Below are 13991 nucleotides of genomic sequence, written 5' to 3'. Positions count from 1 at the left end.
CAGAAAGGGTCAATATACTAAGAGCTCTTCATCTAAAACCCGCTTAAATATATTGCCACTTGTATCGAAATCAAAATTGGACAGAAAGGGTCAATATACTAAGAGCTCTTCATCTAAAACCCGCTTAAATATATTGCCACTTGTATCGAAATCAAAATTGGACAGAAAGGGTCAATATACTAAGAGCTCTTCATCTAAAACCCGCTTAAATATATTGCCACTTGTATCGAAATCAAAATTGGACAGAAAGGGTCAATATACTAAGAGCTCTTCATCTAAAACCCGCTTAAATATATTGCCACTTGTATCGAAATCAAAATTGGAGCTAGAGATGGTGATGTATCTATCTTGAGCAGGGCCGGTTTTGCCTTGAGCAGAGCATCTCTCTATAGAAAGCAACAGGATGCAGAGGATAAAGCAAAGGACAGAGAGATCATGATGAGTTTAAGCTAGAGGTAATTGGTACACTTCCCTTAAACATCAGAACTACTAATATGTTGCAACAACTGATAAACTTTGGTGACATGTTTTCAGAACTTGATTTTCAAGTTAAGCTATTTAGTACAATTCATAGCTTTGCTATATCCTATGAAGTAACTTCACTCATATATAAGATACATCAGAACCTTTTCTTCTTGTTCTTCTTTTTTTTCCTTTTTTTAACTAAGATTCCGGTTTCACATGGAGACCCAATTCTTGCCAAATTGCACTGACATAAAAAAATGAATGTAATAGAAAAAGGAAATTTACATAAAAGAGTTATTTTCTTATTTTCTAGCTGTTAAAATAAAATAAAAAGAAACAAAATAAATGCAAAATATAGCTTTGCTTATTTTTTTTAGTTTCCTTATATTTTCACTGAGTTATTGCTTCTATGATTTATTTCAACTCTTAAGCTATGAGCTGGAGTCGAGTTACCCTACTACTTTTAATGCGTTTTGTTATTTGAGAATAGTTGTGCGCTCCTATTATTTATTTCTATCACTATGGCTGGTTCTTATATTATTATCATGCAGCAATTTTAGTCTGGGGTGTATAGAACTTTTTTTAGGCTTTATGTTGCTCGCGTGAAATTGGGCAATCCTGCAAAAGAGCTTCTTCTTCTGATTGATACAAGCAGTGATGTCCAACGAGTAGTGGACTCGGAGTACTACTTCCTCAATTTCTTAATTTCAATTGGATTTGGTGGTTAAATGAGCTCAACATACCAATGCGTCCTTGATTCAGCTGGAATTCTTTGATCCCCATAAGTCATCACCCGCTTCGCTCATCGCTTGTTCGCTTCAGAGGTACTCTTCTGCTCTACAGAGTGGACTGGCAGCTTGCCCTGCTTCAAATTCTTCGAGCAAACAATATTCTTACTCTTTCCAGTGTTCCCGTGTTAGTATTTCGGGGCACTGCGTCTCTGACACACTGTACTTTGACACCATGGATGAGCATTACCGAGCTGCCGGTTCTTCAGCTTGTGTTATTATGGTGCAAAATTTCATGCGTCAAAATGCTCTACGCGGTATCTTCTCTTTCGATGTGGGCAACAGTCGAGGGGGAAAAGAATTCTTTTTATTTTATTTTATTTTTATTTTAACGTTGTTTAATAGGGCAATGCAACTTTAGGTGTGTACTTGCACTGGTGAAGGCAAACATCATTAAATATTGATAAGCTGCTGTTATAACCTCACTTGGTTTTTAACTTGCCACTTCACTTGAGGTGATTTATTCCGTTACCTGGGGACCTATTAACATTTTTTCCCAGAGACTGGGTACTATTATTTAAGTATAAACCTTTCTTTCCGGCAAATATAACACAATTTTGAAGTTTTTCGTGTTTGTTCTAAAAAAATAGCTCATATATATGATGATGCATCAATGATGATTTTTATATCAATAACAGCCCAAATACAATAAATTATGGGTTAATTGCACATAGATCCCTTAAAGTATCCTCCTTTTACCCTCTCAGAGAGACAAGAAAATTGTCATTTGACAAGTACACTCCTTGAGGGTAAAAGAGTTCTAACTGCTGCCTACAAACACAAACTGTCACGCCCCGGGGCCGTTGATACATGCAAACCGAGGGATCTACCGAGTCTAATGCATTATTTAGCTCAAACCATTGCAAAAATCGACAACTGGTGTTGCCCTTGAGTATTTAGCTTCCACTATATAAACACTTCAATTTTCCACTCTCCCACCGACGTGGGACTAAACCTTTCTCTTGAAAAGGTCACTGTCAATTCCACTAAGTGGGATGTCACACGAACAACTTGAGAGTAGGAACTTCAAAACAGTGGTAATCTCTAAACAAGAGATTTACATGTTTATATGTAATTTATTTGAGTCATTGTATGTAATCCATCAATAACAAAGCATAGACATTTAACGAAACTTAATGATCAAAATACTTGCACAGGACAGTCAAAAGAGAAAATTAAGCAAAATAATGTTGCCCCAAATCCAATTGACTGACAGAGATTACATTTTCCCACTGCCTACCTAACTGATAAAATTACATAAGCGAATCTCTTTCAACTGTTATTTCTTGAAAATTCCTCGCAAAATTTCTGCAGATAACCAAGCCAACCAAAGAGAATAAATTAGACAGTGCTAGTAGTAATAGCGGAAGAAAAAGTAAACACTTTCGAGTTTCAAATACAACTAAGCATCAAAAATATTTCCTTCCATGACTAGAATTGCTCCTACGTTTCGTTCAAAGAAATGAGCCAGAGATTCATATCAAATGTAAACGACTTTGCAGAAGCCTGGAATATCAAGACAATCTCTGAGGAGATAGGTTTATCTATATGCAACATTTATTAGAACAATGAAACTCTGATTTGGATAGTACTTCTTAGTAAAAATACTTGTTCACGAAATTCTTGTATCTTCTCGCTATTATGGCAGTATTATCATCACAATATCAGAGTAAGCCTTTTACCAGCCAGTCGGCATTCATAAATTGTCGATATTTCTACCCTATCAATGCTTATTTTAGATAACAACATAGAATTTCTTTCGCTGACTGAAAAGAAAAGAACAGCAATTGGTGGTTATCCAGTTATTGGTGTGTTGCAAAAGAAGAGAGATCACCAAGAATTCATAGAGACGGAAGGGAACATGAATGCAAAAGAGGAGAAAATTCTAAGGACTATCAAGAAACAAACTCTACTGCATTAATTTTCGACGTGCAGTTTTACCAGTTGAAAGTGGTATTATAAATAAAGTTAAAAACGTCGTCTAGTAGAGTTTAAAGACGCTTCAGTGGTCTCACCGTTGTGAAAAGATCAAGCCAAGGAAAGCGCTTGGAGGAAACAAGTTATTTCATCACACTTCAGATACAACTCTGCAACTGAAAAATACTTGTCTTTGAGAATCTGCAAATGGAACATAAATAGAAAAACAATTGCACAGGTATAAATTGGCATCTAAAGAAACTTAAGCACATGTAAAAAAATGTTCATGAAAGTATTGGTTTTTTTGTATGTACACACAAAAACACACACACACACACATATGGGTGGGGTTATAATACACCTAGGTTGTAACAAACTTAGTTACACCCACCTGTAAAAGCACATGTTTGAGCGTCGATATTAACGATCAACACCTTCCATTATGATCTACATGTCATCAAATGAGTGTGGATCAAATATCATGTGTCTTGGGATTTTCTATCCTAATTCAAGCAACTCAAAATAGCGGGAATTTTAGATCGTTATAGACCATTCATTTCTAGGTCACTAGATGTATAAACTAGAAATATCTCATCCATGTGACATTTTTTATCTCCATGAAGTTTTGGATGCATAGATCATAATGGACGGTATTGATCGTTAATATCGACGCTCAAACATGTGCTTTTACATGTGGGTGTAACTAAGTTTGTTACACCCTAGGTGTATTATAACTCAACCCATATATATACATATGTGTGTGTGTGTGTATAGAGAGAGAGAAATGGAGAACCTTAGTACCAAGTTGCTCCATTGAACTTGGTAGTGATGTGAACTGATCTGGCCCCTACATCATTACTTGAAAATAGAACCTCAACCACTTTTCACCTACTCCAATATAGATGTAGGGACCGGATCAATCCACATCACTACCAAGTTCAATGGAACAACTTGGTACCAAGTTTCTCTATTTTTCTCATATATAGTTATTTGCAAAACTACCTCCAAATCATCAACTTTGGAAGGAAAATAATGCTCCCAAATCAACAAATCATCAAGTTTGTTGGATACGTTTTGAGTAAAAATTTGTCTTTGTTTTTTCCCCAAAAGTGATGATTTCAGGGTAGTGCTGCAAATACTGATATTTGGGGATAGTATCGCGAATATGTATGATTTAATACCAAAAAATTCCAAAAATATTAGCATGTTCACGTTGCTGATTGTACCTGTCTCAAGAACACCACTCCCGAGCATTCTGAAACATCCGAAGCCATGGACTCGGACCTTTCTTATCAACTTCCCATTCCTTCGGATACCAAGGAAACTGCCACATCATGAAACATCGTTCTGGATGTGGCATCATAGCGAGATGCCTCCCATCAGGAGAACAAAGGGCTGCAACCCCCAAAGGAGAACCATTCGGATTGAAGGGATAATTCTCAGTTATATTTCCACCATCATCGCAATATCTCAAAGGGGCCAAATTAGACTCAAGAATTCCATTTTTAACATCATCATCGGGGAAATATGCACGACCTTCACCATGAGCAGACCAAACACCTAATGAACTACCTTCCATACCTTTAAACATAATAGCAGGAGAATCACCTATTTTAACACTTGTAAACCGACACTCAAAGCGGCCTGATTCATTGTGAATAAACCTCGGCTGTTTAATATCTTCGATATTAGCTCCAGGAACCCATCCAAGTAAAGCCATAAGTTGACAACCATTGCAAACTCCAAGACTAAAAGTATCGGGTCGGTTGTAAAACTCTCGAAATTGACTAAGGAGAGGCTTGTTGAATCTTATTGATGCAGACCAACCTTTAGCTGAATCGAGTACATCTGCATAGCTAAAGCCTCCAACAAAAGCAATCCCACGAAATTCATTTAAAGAAGCACGGCCATTAAGAAGATCAGACATTGTTATATCCCAAGGTTCAAATCCTGCAGCATAAAATGCTGCAGACATTTCTCTATCACCGTTACTCCCTTCTTCACGAATTATAGCTACTTTTGGTTTCACATTTGAAGCCATAATTTTTGTATCGGTAACCTTGGGAGTGAAAGATAGCTCCCATGAAGGTGTTACTCTACTCTTCAATCCTTCTTTCTCCGACTTTACGCAGGAAGCTAGCCTTTGGAGCCCTTCCAGCTGAAAACTAGTTTCCTCCCATAAATCCCTAAGATAAGATGTTTCCTCCTTCAACTGTTGTGTTCCATCAACTGATAATTCTATAAGCGGCAATGAAGTAACTTTCCCAATGATATCAGCTGAAATCTCGGATGATTGAAGCTTTTGATTAACTTGATCGAGATTTTCCGAACTGACCTCAAGAACAAGACCAAGCTCTTCGGCGAAGAGAGTTTCAATAAGACTATAACCCCTCGTGCTCATGTTCAACTGCACGCCACAATTTCCAGCAAATGCCATTTCAAGAACAGTAACAATGATTCCACCATCACTTATATCATGGCCAGCAGAAATTAGTTTTTCGCCAAGCAACTCCTGAATAGTATCAAACACTTTCTTTAAGTAAGCCACATCATTCAGATCAGGAGATTCATTGCCAACTTGACCAAAAGCCTGAGCAAGAGCTGAACCACCCAACCTTCGTTTTCCTTTACTAAGATCAATATGAAGCAGAACACCATTATCTCCTAGCTTCAAGTCTGGAGTTACCGTCAGTGTTATATCAGGACAAGTAACATATGCGCTAATGACCAAATTTCCAGGAGCCTTGACGACTTCACCAGCAACATGAGCTGCCATTGAGAGACTATCTTTTCCCCCATCTATAGCAATACCCAATTCAATCATGGACTCTGATAAAGCAACTGCAGCATCATACATATCTGCTCCTTCTCCATCGAGCTTAGCAGCATACATCCAGTTTCCGCTGGCTTTAACATCACCAAGTGATGTAACTTTCGCCCAAACCAAGTTTGTCAATGCTTCACCAACAGCCAATCTCGCCATTGACTTTGGGTTTAATAAACCCTTTATGGGCTGTTCACCAATTGCACAAGCACCGCCAGTTAGGTCAGTATAAGTCTGGGCGATAACAGCAACATCTGAAAGTGGAAGTTGCAATGGACCAACCGTCTGTTGTTGTGCTACTAAACCAGTTACACATCTATCTACTTTAGTCGTCAAGAATCGCTTCGAGCAAACTGAGGGAAGTCTCAATACCCTCTTCAATGAATCCATAAAGGTAACTCCAGGGGCAATATCAAGAGGTTGATGTACTTGTGGCATTCGTTTGAATTCGAAAACTTTTTGAGGCATGTCTCCAAGTACTTTTTCTAGTTCAAGATCCTCCACAGGAGAAGAATGTTCAGTGGCTGAACTATCAACCAATACAACTCGTCCACTGCCGCTAATAGTACCAATAACTGCCATCGAAACCCTTTCTCTTTCACATATTGACTCCAGTAACTCCCGGCTTTCAGGCTTCACTAATAAAGCGTCCTGTTCTTGGTACTCAGCACCCCATATCTCTAAAACCGACATCGTATGATCTCCAACTACTATAGCCCGAATATCAATTTCAGCTCCCTTCGGGTAAATAATCTCCTTCACGACATTGCAATTGCCTCCGGCTCCTTGATCATGAATGCTAATAATAGGATTTGTCTCCCCCATTTCAACACAAGCACGAACAACTCTATAGAGCTTTTGTGCCATCTCCGCATCCCCTCTTTGAACAGCATTAAAGTCGAGCTCTGCATCATTTTGTCCACTAACCATGCTTGAAGCAGCTCCACCTCCCATGCCGATTCTATAAGCTGGACCTCCAATCTTCACAACTAGCATTCCAACCTCCGGTTCACCTTTTTTAATATGAGCGTGATCGATTTGCCCAATTCCGCCACTGAACATAATTGGTTTTAACCATTCTCGCCGCTCTCCATTTGGGAGCCTCAATCCAAATGTCCTTGTATACCCTTGAATTAAAGGCTCTCCAAATTTGTTGCCATAGTCTGATGCTCCATCACTTGCATCTATTAGAATCTGAAGAGGAGGAGCCAAGTTTGACGGGTAAGCAAAAGAGGAATCTTCCCATGGAGCACTTGAATCTTCAATCTGAAGATTCCCGACACAATAACCAGCAGTTGAAGCAACCACAAAAGAACCTCTTCCAGTTGCATGAGTGTCTCTAATTCTACCTCCAGCACCAGTTTCAGCTCCAGGGTAAGGAGCAACTGCACATGGAAAATTATGTGTTTCAGCTGTAAGCAACACATCAAGCTCACGAACTGAACTAAGTAAAGGGGAGACCAATCCAGGTAATAATGGACGCAATGAATTTACAGTGAATCCCTTGATTGCACTCGAGTTATCTTTAAATCCGATGACTGAATTATTCGGGTTGGCTTTCAGAGTACTCTTCACAATCTGGAACAAAGTATTGCTCATATCTTCTCCATCTATCACAAGTTTGCCGTTGAAAAACCAATGGCGGCTGTGCTCACTATTCGACTGAGCAATGTCGAAAAGCTCAACAGTAGTTGGATTTCTCTTAATATCATCTTTGAAGAGTCTGGTATAGTATTGGATGTCTTGTTCATCAAATGCTAGACCCATTTTAGTGTTAATTTCTTCTAGTGCCTCTCTTCCTCTCTCTATGATCGGAACCACGGTAACAGCCTCTGGAACAGTATTGATCTCAAAAGATTTCAACTTGGAAGGATAAAGACACTCTGTCATTCTATCATGAACCATGGCAACAAAGTCTTTAACCTGACTCTCCTCCAACGGGTTGCTTCCTGGCCTCAGTTGTAAAAGATACCGTCTAGATCTCTCCATCCGGGTTATTTCTGTTAAATTACAAGCTTGGCAAATTGATACAGCATTTGCTGACCATGCTGTCGTAAAAGACATCCTAGGCCCCACCTCAACCAATACAGCTGATCCACTTGAAATTTTTTCCAAAAAACTCACATTTTGTAAGTTCTCTGGCTCGTAAGTTTCCTGCAGAAGCCACTTGAGAATACCAAGTTTCTCATTGGATAAGACGCAACCTACTCCGATATTGAAGCATTGTTCGGTCTTTATATCGATAATATCACAAGAAATCTTGGCTTGCACTTGCTTCAGAAGCTCGGCAGCAGCACTCTCTTGAAGCAGAGGGAGGCGATAGAAGTGTATGATCTCATTGAATGACTTGTGTTCTACAGCCAATGCACTCTGTGAGCCCTTTGAGGCCACAGCTCTTGCGCATGATAAAAGAGGGAGTTTCAATATGGAGTTATCAATAGATATCCTGGGGAGTTGTCCAGGGCTGAAGCTTCGAGAAATATTTTGGCATCTTCTTTGATGAAAATTTCTAAGGTAAATAGTCCTATTTCTTCTTGTACCCTGAAAAGATGGAAATAGTATCCATGAGAAACAAAAACCTAAAAAGAAAAAGAAAAGAAAAGAAAAATGACGAACAAAAAAATGAATCATGTTATGAACAACCAAATATACCTTCCACTGTAAGAAGTCAATTCTTGGAGACTGCCCAAGCGTAGCCATTGGTCACTGTAGGAATGGGGAAAAAATTGTAATTTTTAGCTTGAATAACAAAACGATCAATGCTATGGATTTGATTTATACCATATCCCAGTTAAGTAAAAAGTGATGTAGCAAGAAACTAAATTCAAATTTTTATAATGAATTAATGTTACAGGCATGAGGACCCAAAGATCTATCTCAAAGTGTTAGCCTACAATCCTGAGACAGGTTAAACAAAGACCATTCTTTTAAAATATGTTATGGGATATAACTCAAGATGGAGATTAGGTAGATACTACATTAACCCAAAAGCAATGTAGCATAAATTAAATGAATAATTGCCTCTGTGCACTAGGAACCTAATAATAGATGTTTATGCTTATATAGAAACACCAAGCAAACAAGCTTTCTTGTTGTTGTTTCTTTCTTTGCATGATAGACTTATAATTAGGGGTGCATATAGTCCAGATACGGCTCAGATATGATACTCACCATATCCGATCCACTTACCAATCACGGATATAGATATGGAAGGAAATTTCATATTCATATCTGCTAAAATCGGATACGAATACGGATATGCATGAGGATTATAAGCGCATATACATGCAGATGCATAGGAGAAAACCAGATGACATTGAAAAAAAAATATATAGTTCATATGATACCAAAGAGTTCATTACTACATTCTCTATATCTAAAAAGTTAAGATTAGATATTTTGATCATCAAGATTAACCTCAAATCTATTAATCTAAGGATTCAAACGATTGCAACAGTATGACTAAAGTATATTTGAATATTTCAGATATGGATCCAGATATTTCATTGTGTAATCATATCCTATTGGTTATAGATTTCAGTAACCATATTCGTATTGTAATGGATACAGATATTTTTGCGTACCCCTAATTATAACCCAACACATATAAACTCCAGAGTAGGATTATTTACAAGAAAAATATGGAGAAAGGAGACACCATAAATATTTTATCTATTATCAGGTAATAATATAGCTATGACCTGTAATCGTATTGATATTATATATGGAAATTTAACTTTACATCATGTTTTTTAAATAACCCAGCCCGGAATCAAACCTAAAACCGTCAGAGTCATATTGGAACCTCCCAACTGTCCGGGTCACCCGCGGTGGCTAACTTAATATCATGTTCTAAAAAACCAAATTGTAGCACTAAAGATAACCAGAGAAAAGGGAGATCGAAAACTGGGCTCAAACCCAAACTTAACAATCATGGAGTCTGATGTAACAGGACTAAGTTACAGAAGGTGCATGTCGATACTTTAACGAAAAGGTAAATTATGGATAGACACCCTTTAGTATTGTTGTATTGAACATACTGCCCCTCTAGTTTTGTTTTTGCAGATAAGACTACCAGAGTTAAAAAAAATTACTCTTTTACCCTCAGAAAAGAGAAAATTGTTTTTCAAAAATGGGCCCGCTAAGGGTGAAAAAGTCAAGAAAATCATTTAGGGGTTTATCTGCAAAAATAAAACCAGAGGGGTAGTAAGTTCAAAAGGCGATACTACAGGGGGTTTATCTGCAATCAACCCTTAAAGAAGTCACGGATACAAACAGTTTGTAAAAAGCCTAAGCAGCAAGCACAAGCAATAGCAACAAATAGTACGGTTAAGCGAGTGCAGATATTACATTAAACCAAATTGCAGGCAGCAAAACTGCGACTTACGCATGAACAAAGATTAAAACCCAAGGATTTTGGAAAACCAAGTACTAAAGTACTGAGTAAATATTGAGAAAATTTGCTAAGAACCAATTTCAAGAGCATTAAAAATAAGACAGAATAAGGAACAAAAGTGAAGACTTAACAAGTTAAACAACAAAACAAACCCAAAACCAAAACGCAGAAATTTAAAATGGGATACTCATTTTACATCACACCTATAAAGCACAAACATACAAGGTTGCAGCCATCAGATTGTGACTAAGAAACAGAAAGGGTTTCATATTTTGGCAATCTCATGCCCCCAAACTTCATGGTGAATTATGAGCTAAATTTGTTTAATGCGCCATCCTTGAGAATAACATGAACTTAAATTAAATCGATAGGGGAAGGTAGAACATTGGAGACTTAGATGAATATATGGAAGATAAATCAAAATAAAAAATCACAATCATACTTAAATTATAGGGAAAATGATCAAGTAACAAAACACAAGCATTTAAAAAAAATAATCTGGACGTACATACATGCCTAAAAATGATTAAAGCGCGATTGTTTTAAGAACATAATTGAAAACTAAATGCAAAGGGAAAATATAGAAACTTTAGGAGAATACACAAAACCATAATACAAAATTGCCTCAACAATAACCTCCTATAAGAAATATATGCTGCAAGAAAGTAGTGGAGCGAGAAGCACAATACAAATAATGAAAACTCCCATACACTAAAGCTGCACCTTTTCCACGAAGCTTATGCCAAATGTACCAACTTTTTAAGAAAAAAAATACCTACAGACAAAAAAAACTAAGGAAGATTGAAACATTTTAAAGAATTTCAGAAAATCCAGATTGGGTTTTAAAATTGTACCTAAGAATCTATCAAGAATCAAATGAAAAGCCAATGATAGTGGAAGAACAGGAGGGGGGAGGAGAGTAAGGTGGGAGGAACTTTGGGTTATAGGGTTTTATTCTAAAAGGCGAGTGATTGGCTAGGTGCTCCCCCTTGTTGCTTTCCAGTTAATGGATACCAGATACACTCACCCGAATTCCCTCTGAGATACATTACCTCTGTTCTAACACCCTGTAGGTAAGAATGCAAATGGATCGTATATGGACTGAGTAAGACATTTATATTATCACAAATATGGATAAATTTTAGTACCTCCGTAACCAGAAAAGAATACAGATACAGTTTGAATATAAATACAAAATGAATATGTGCTGGATATAAGTACAAAACAGATTTTAACTCTTCATTTTGTCTTGAAAAGATAAAGATATAACCTAAATTACAATTTTTTCCAAATCACTTTGCTAGTGATTTGCAATTGCCAATACCTAATACTAGTAAGTTAACTCATTTTTGAAAGAGATAAACATACAAAATCAAAAGACCGTCGTTTTTAAGAAGTAGCCTTGGTGTGTGAGGGAAGTTGTCGCCTTAATTAAGCTAATGACGATCTTGAATAATTGAAGGCGACTGGGGATCAACAAGATATATATTATGTGGAGTTCTCATCATTAATTGCTACAAGAGGCACACCAATATAAAAAATACAAGAGCTTTTGCTGTAAAACTTAGAGAATAAGAAGATGTAAGCAAGAAAACAAAAGATAACCCTGTCATCATCAAATAGTTGCTCTATGAAACCATAAAGAAATCAATGTAATAAAAACAAAGGAAGAGCTATTAAAAGAGTTAATTTACCTAGCTAATTGAACGGGAAAAAGGACATAAACAGTTAAGTTAAAAATCCACAAAATAATCTGCCACAAGAAAATAATGATGATGTAACCTTCACAATATGCATTAAAGCAGTCCAAAAAAAGCCAGAAATTTAATTTAAAAACAATTATTTTCCTAAAAATAAAATAGAAGTGACGAACAGCATGACGATTAAGAGAAGCTAACTAGATCAAATTCTAAACACCTGAGATTAGGAGAGCAAAGTAAATCCTAGAAATTGGGGATTTTGTGTGATATGGGGATGCAGTGGCTGGGTTTGTGGCTGCCTCTTGGGTTGGGCTGGTCAAATGTTTATACATAAAAATTCTAACAAAACCTGAAAAAGTTGTGAGGTTTTCTACAACTTATCAATTTGAGTTCAGATAGGTTTAGGCCAGTGTTAAGACTCTCTTTATTGGGTATGTTTCATGCATTGGGTTGGCCTCTGAACTCTAGGATTCTGCCACTACAATGGATTACCGGTCTCGTTGTTCTCCTTGATTTCAGATCTTAACATTATATATTATCAACAGTACATTATATCCCTTAAGCTTTAATCATTCATTTAAAATTCAGAAAGGTGTTCAATTGACATTTGAAATTTCAATATAAATTTTGTATGTAGATAAATGATCAAGAATAAGTGAACAGTGTCGCTTTTGCCTTTTGTGTTGGTAAATTTTATATATCAAATTTCAATTATTCTTTCAAATGAATGAACAATTGAGATTTCTAACAAAATTACAAGGTAGAGATATCAGGTTCATCATAATTGAGATCTCCAGAACATTGAGCAGAAAATAATATTCATATTCAAATAGTAAGAATCTACATAATTTACCAAGGTCTTGTTTTGGCAGAGGCCTCTAGGAATTTATACATCATACATAATATACACAAAAATCAATTATTTCTTAAACTTCAAAGCTATATTTACTTTTATTTGCTTTTACATGATTATGCTTTGTTACTACATCAATTTTTTCCAAGAATCTAAAAAATAATAATTCATATTTTGGTTAGCCTTTGATATATTCATCTAAACATCCAAAAATTCTACCTTTTCACCTCAGCTCGCATCCATGGTATAGTATTTTTTTTCTCCTACGTTCACCACATTCGAATGAGCAATGCTTACATTTAGCCCCTATTGTTTTAAATATAAGATTTTTCTCATCTACTCTTTCCTTTACAACTTTATGAATTCTATCAAAACCAATCATGCTTTCGCCATTAACTTCTCTTCCTTCTCGAATATTTCATCAGTCTTTGTATAAGATTCTTCAATAGTGATTTCATTTGAATCCTATTTACAACAAAAGCCTGACATGACTACTAATCAAAACCTTCAAAGCTTACCAATCCACATATACGCAAATTGTAGCAATCAAGAATCAATCTTTCAATTAAAAAAGGAAACTTTTACTGAACTTAAACACCAATTTTCAATTAAACAGTGAGAAAGAGAGAGAGTACCTGAAATCAAAACGCCGCCAGCTGAAATCGGACCGCCGCCGCCGCCGCCACTAGAAATCAAAGTTAACTGCTTCTGTCGCTGAAATCGCCAACGCCAACGAAAACCGCCGTCAACGGAACCGCCGCCGTCAACTTGCTTGATAAAAAGAAGGGGTTTTGGGTTTTTGAGGGGTCGGCTCTAAGGTGGGTTTTCTGGGGAGGGGATTTTTTTGGGTGATATTTTATGGAAAAGTGCAATTAAAATGGTGGGGGACCGCATTGCAAAAAGAAATGGTGGGGACCACAAATTACAATTTTATGCTGTTCTGATTCCAATTGACTTCGGGCCTGTTTGGTTGATTTTCTAAAATAAAAAAAATAGGATAATGAAATCATTAAAAAAAAAATTTTTTTTAAAGCATGAAATGGATTTC

General features: G+C 36.7%; 2 protein-coding genes across 3 annotated transcripts in view; one reads left to right on the top strand and one right to left on the bottom strand.

Annotated features, from left to right (window-relative positions):
• The window catches only part of LOC109826122 (pleiotropic drug resistance protein 2-like), a 27811-nt gene extending 26095 nt beyond the window's left edge, over positions 1 to 1716 (top strand). Inside the window, exon 24 of the mRNA XM_020393096.1 lies at positions 357 to 1716. The gene's annotated coding sequence lies outside the window, so the exon portion shown is untranslated. The remainder of the gene's footprint in view (positions 1 to 356) is intronic.
• On the bottom strand, positions 2299 to 13779 carry LOC109825822 (probable phosphoribosylformylglycinamidine synthase, chloroplastic/mitochondrial). Of its 2 annotated transcripts, none has more exons than XM_020392731.1 (5): positions 13579 to 13779; positions 8647 to 8700; positions 4397 to 8535; positions 3269 to 3371; positions 2299 to 2561 (listed from the first exon to the last, which is right to left on the bottom strand). In XM_020392731.1, exons 2-3 carry the CDS (start codon positions 8692 to 8694, stop codon positions 4402 to 4404), a joined length of 4182 nt encoding a protein of 1393 aa, XP_020248320.1. In that variant the 5' UTR covers positions 8695 to 8700; positions 13579 to 13779; the 3' UTR covers positions 2299 to 2561; positions 3269 to 3371; positions 4397 to 4401. The 2 variants fall into 2 exon arrangements, with proteins under 2 accessions (XP_020248320.1, XP_020248321.1); XM_020392732.1 differs by having other exon boundaries at positions 3269 to 3346.

This window comes from Asparagus officinalis, chromosome 10 (assembly GCF_001876935.1).
Source record: "Asparagus officinalis chromosome 10, Aspof.V1, whole genome shotgun sequence".
NCBI lineage: Eukaryota > Viridiplantae > Streptophyta > Magnoliopsida > Asparagales > Asparagaceae > Asparagus > Asparagus officinalis.
Note: the sequence above shows the minus strand (reverse complement) of the source record. Positions and strands in the feature narration are given on the sequence as shown.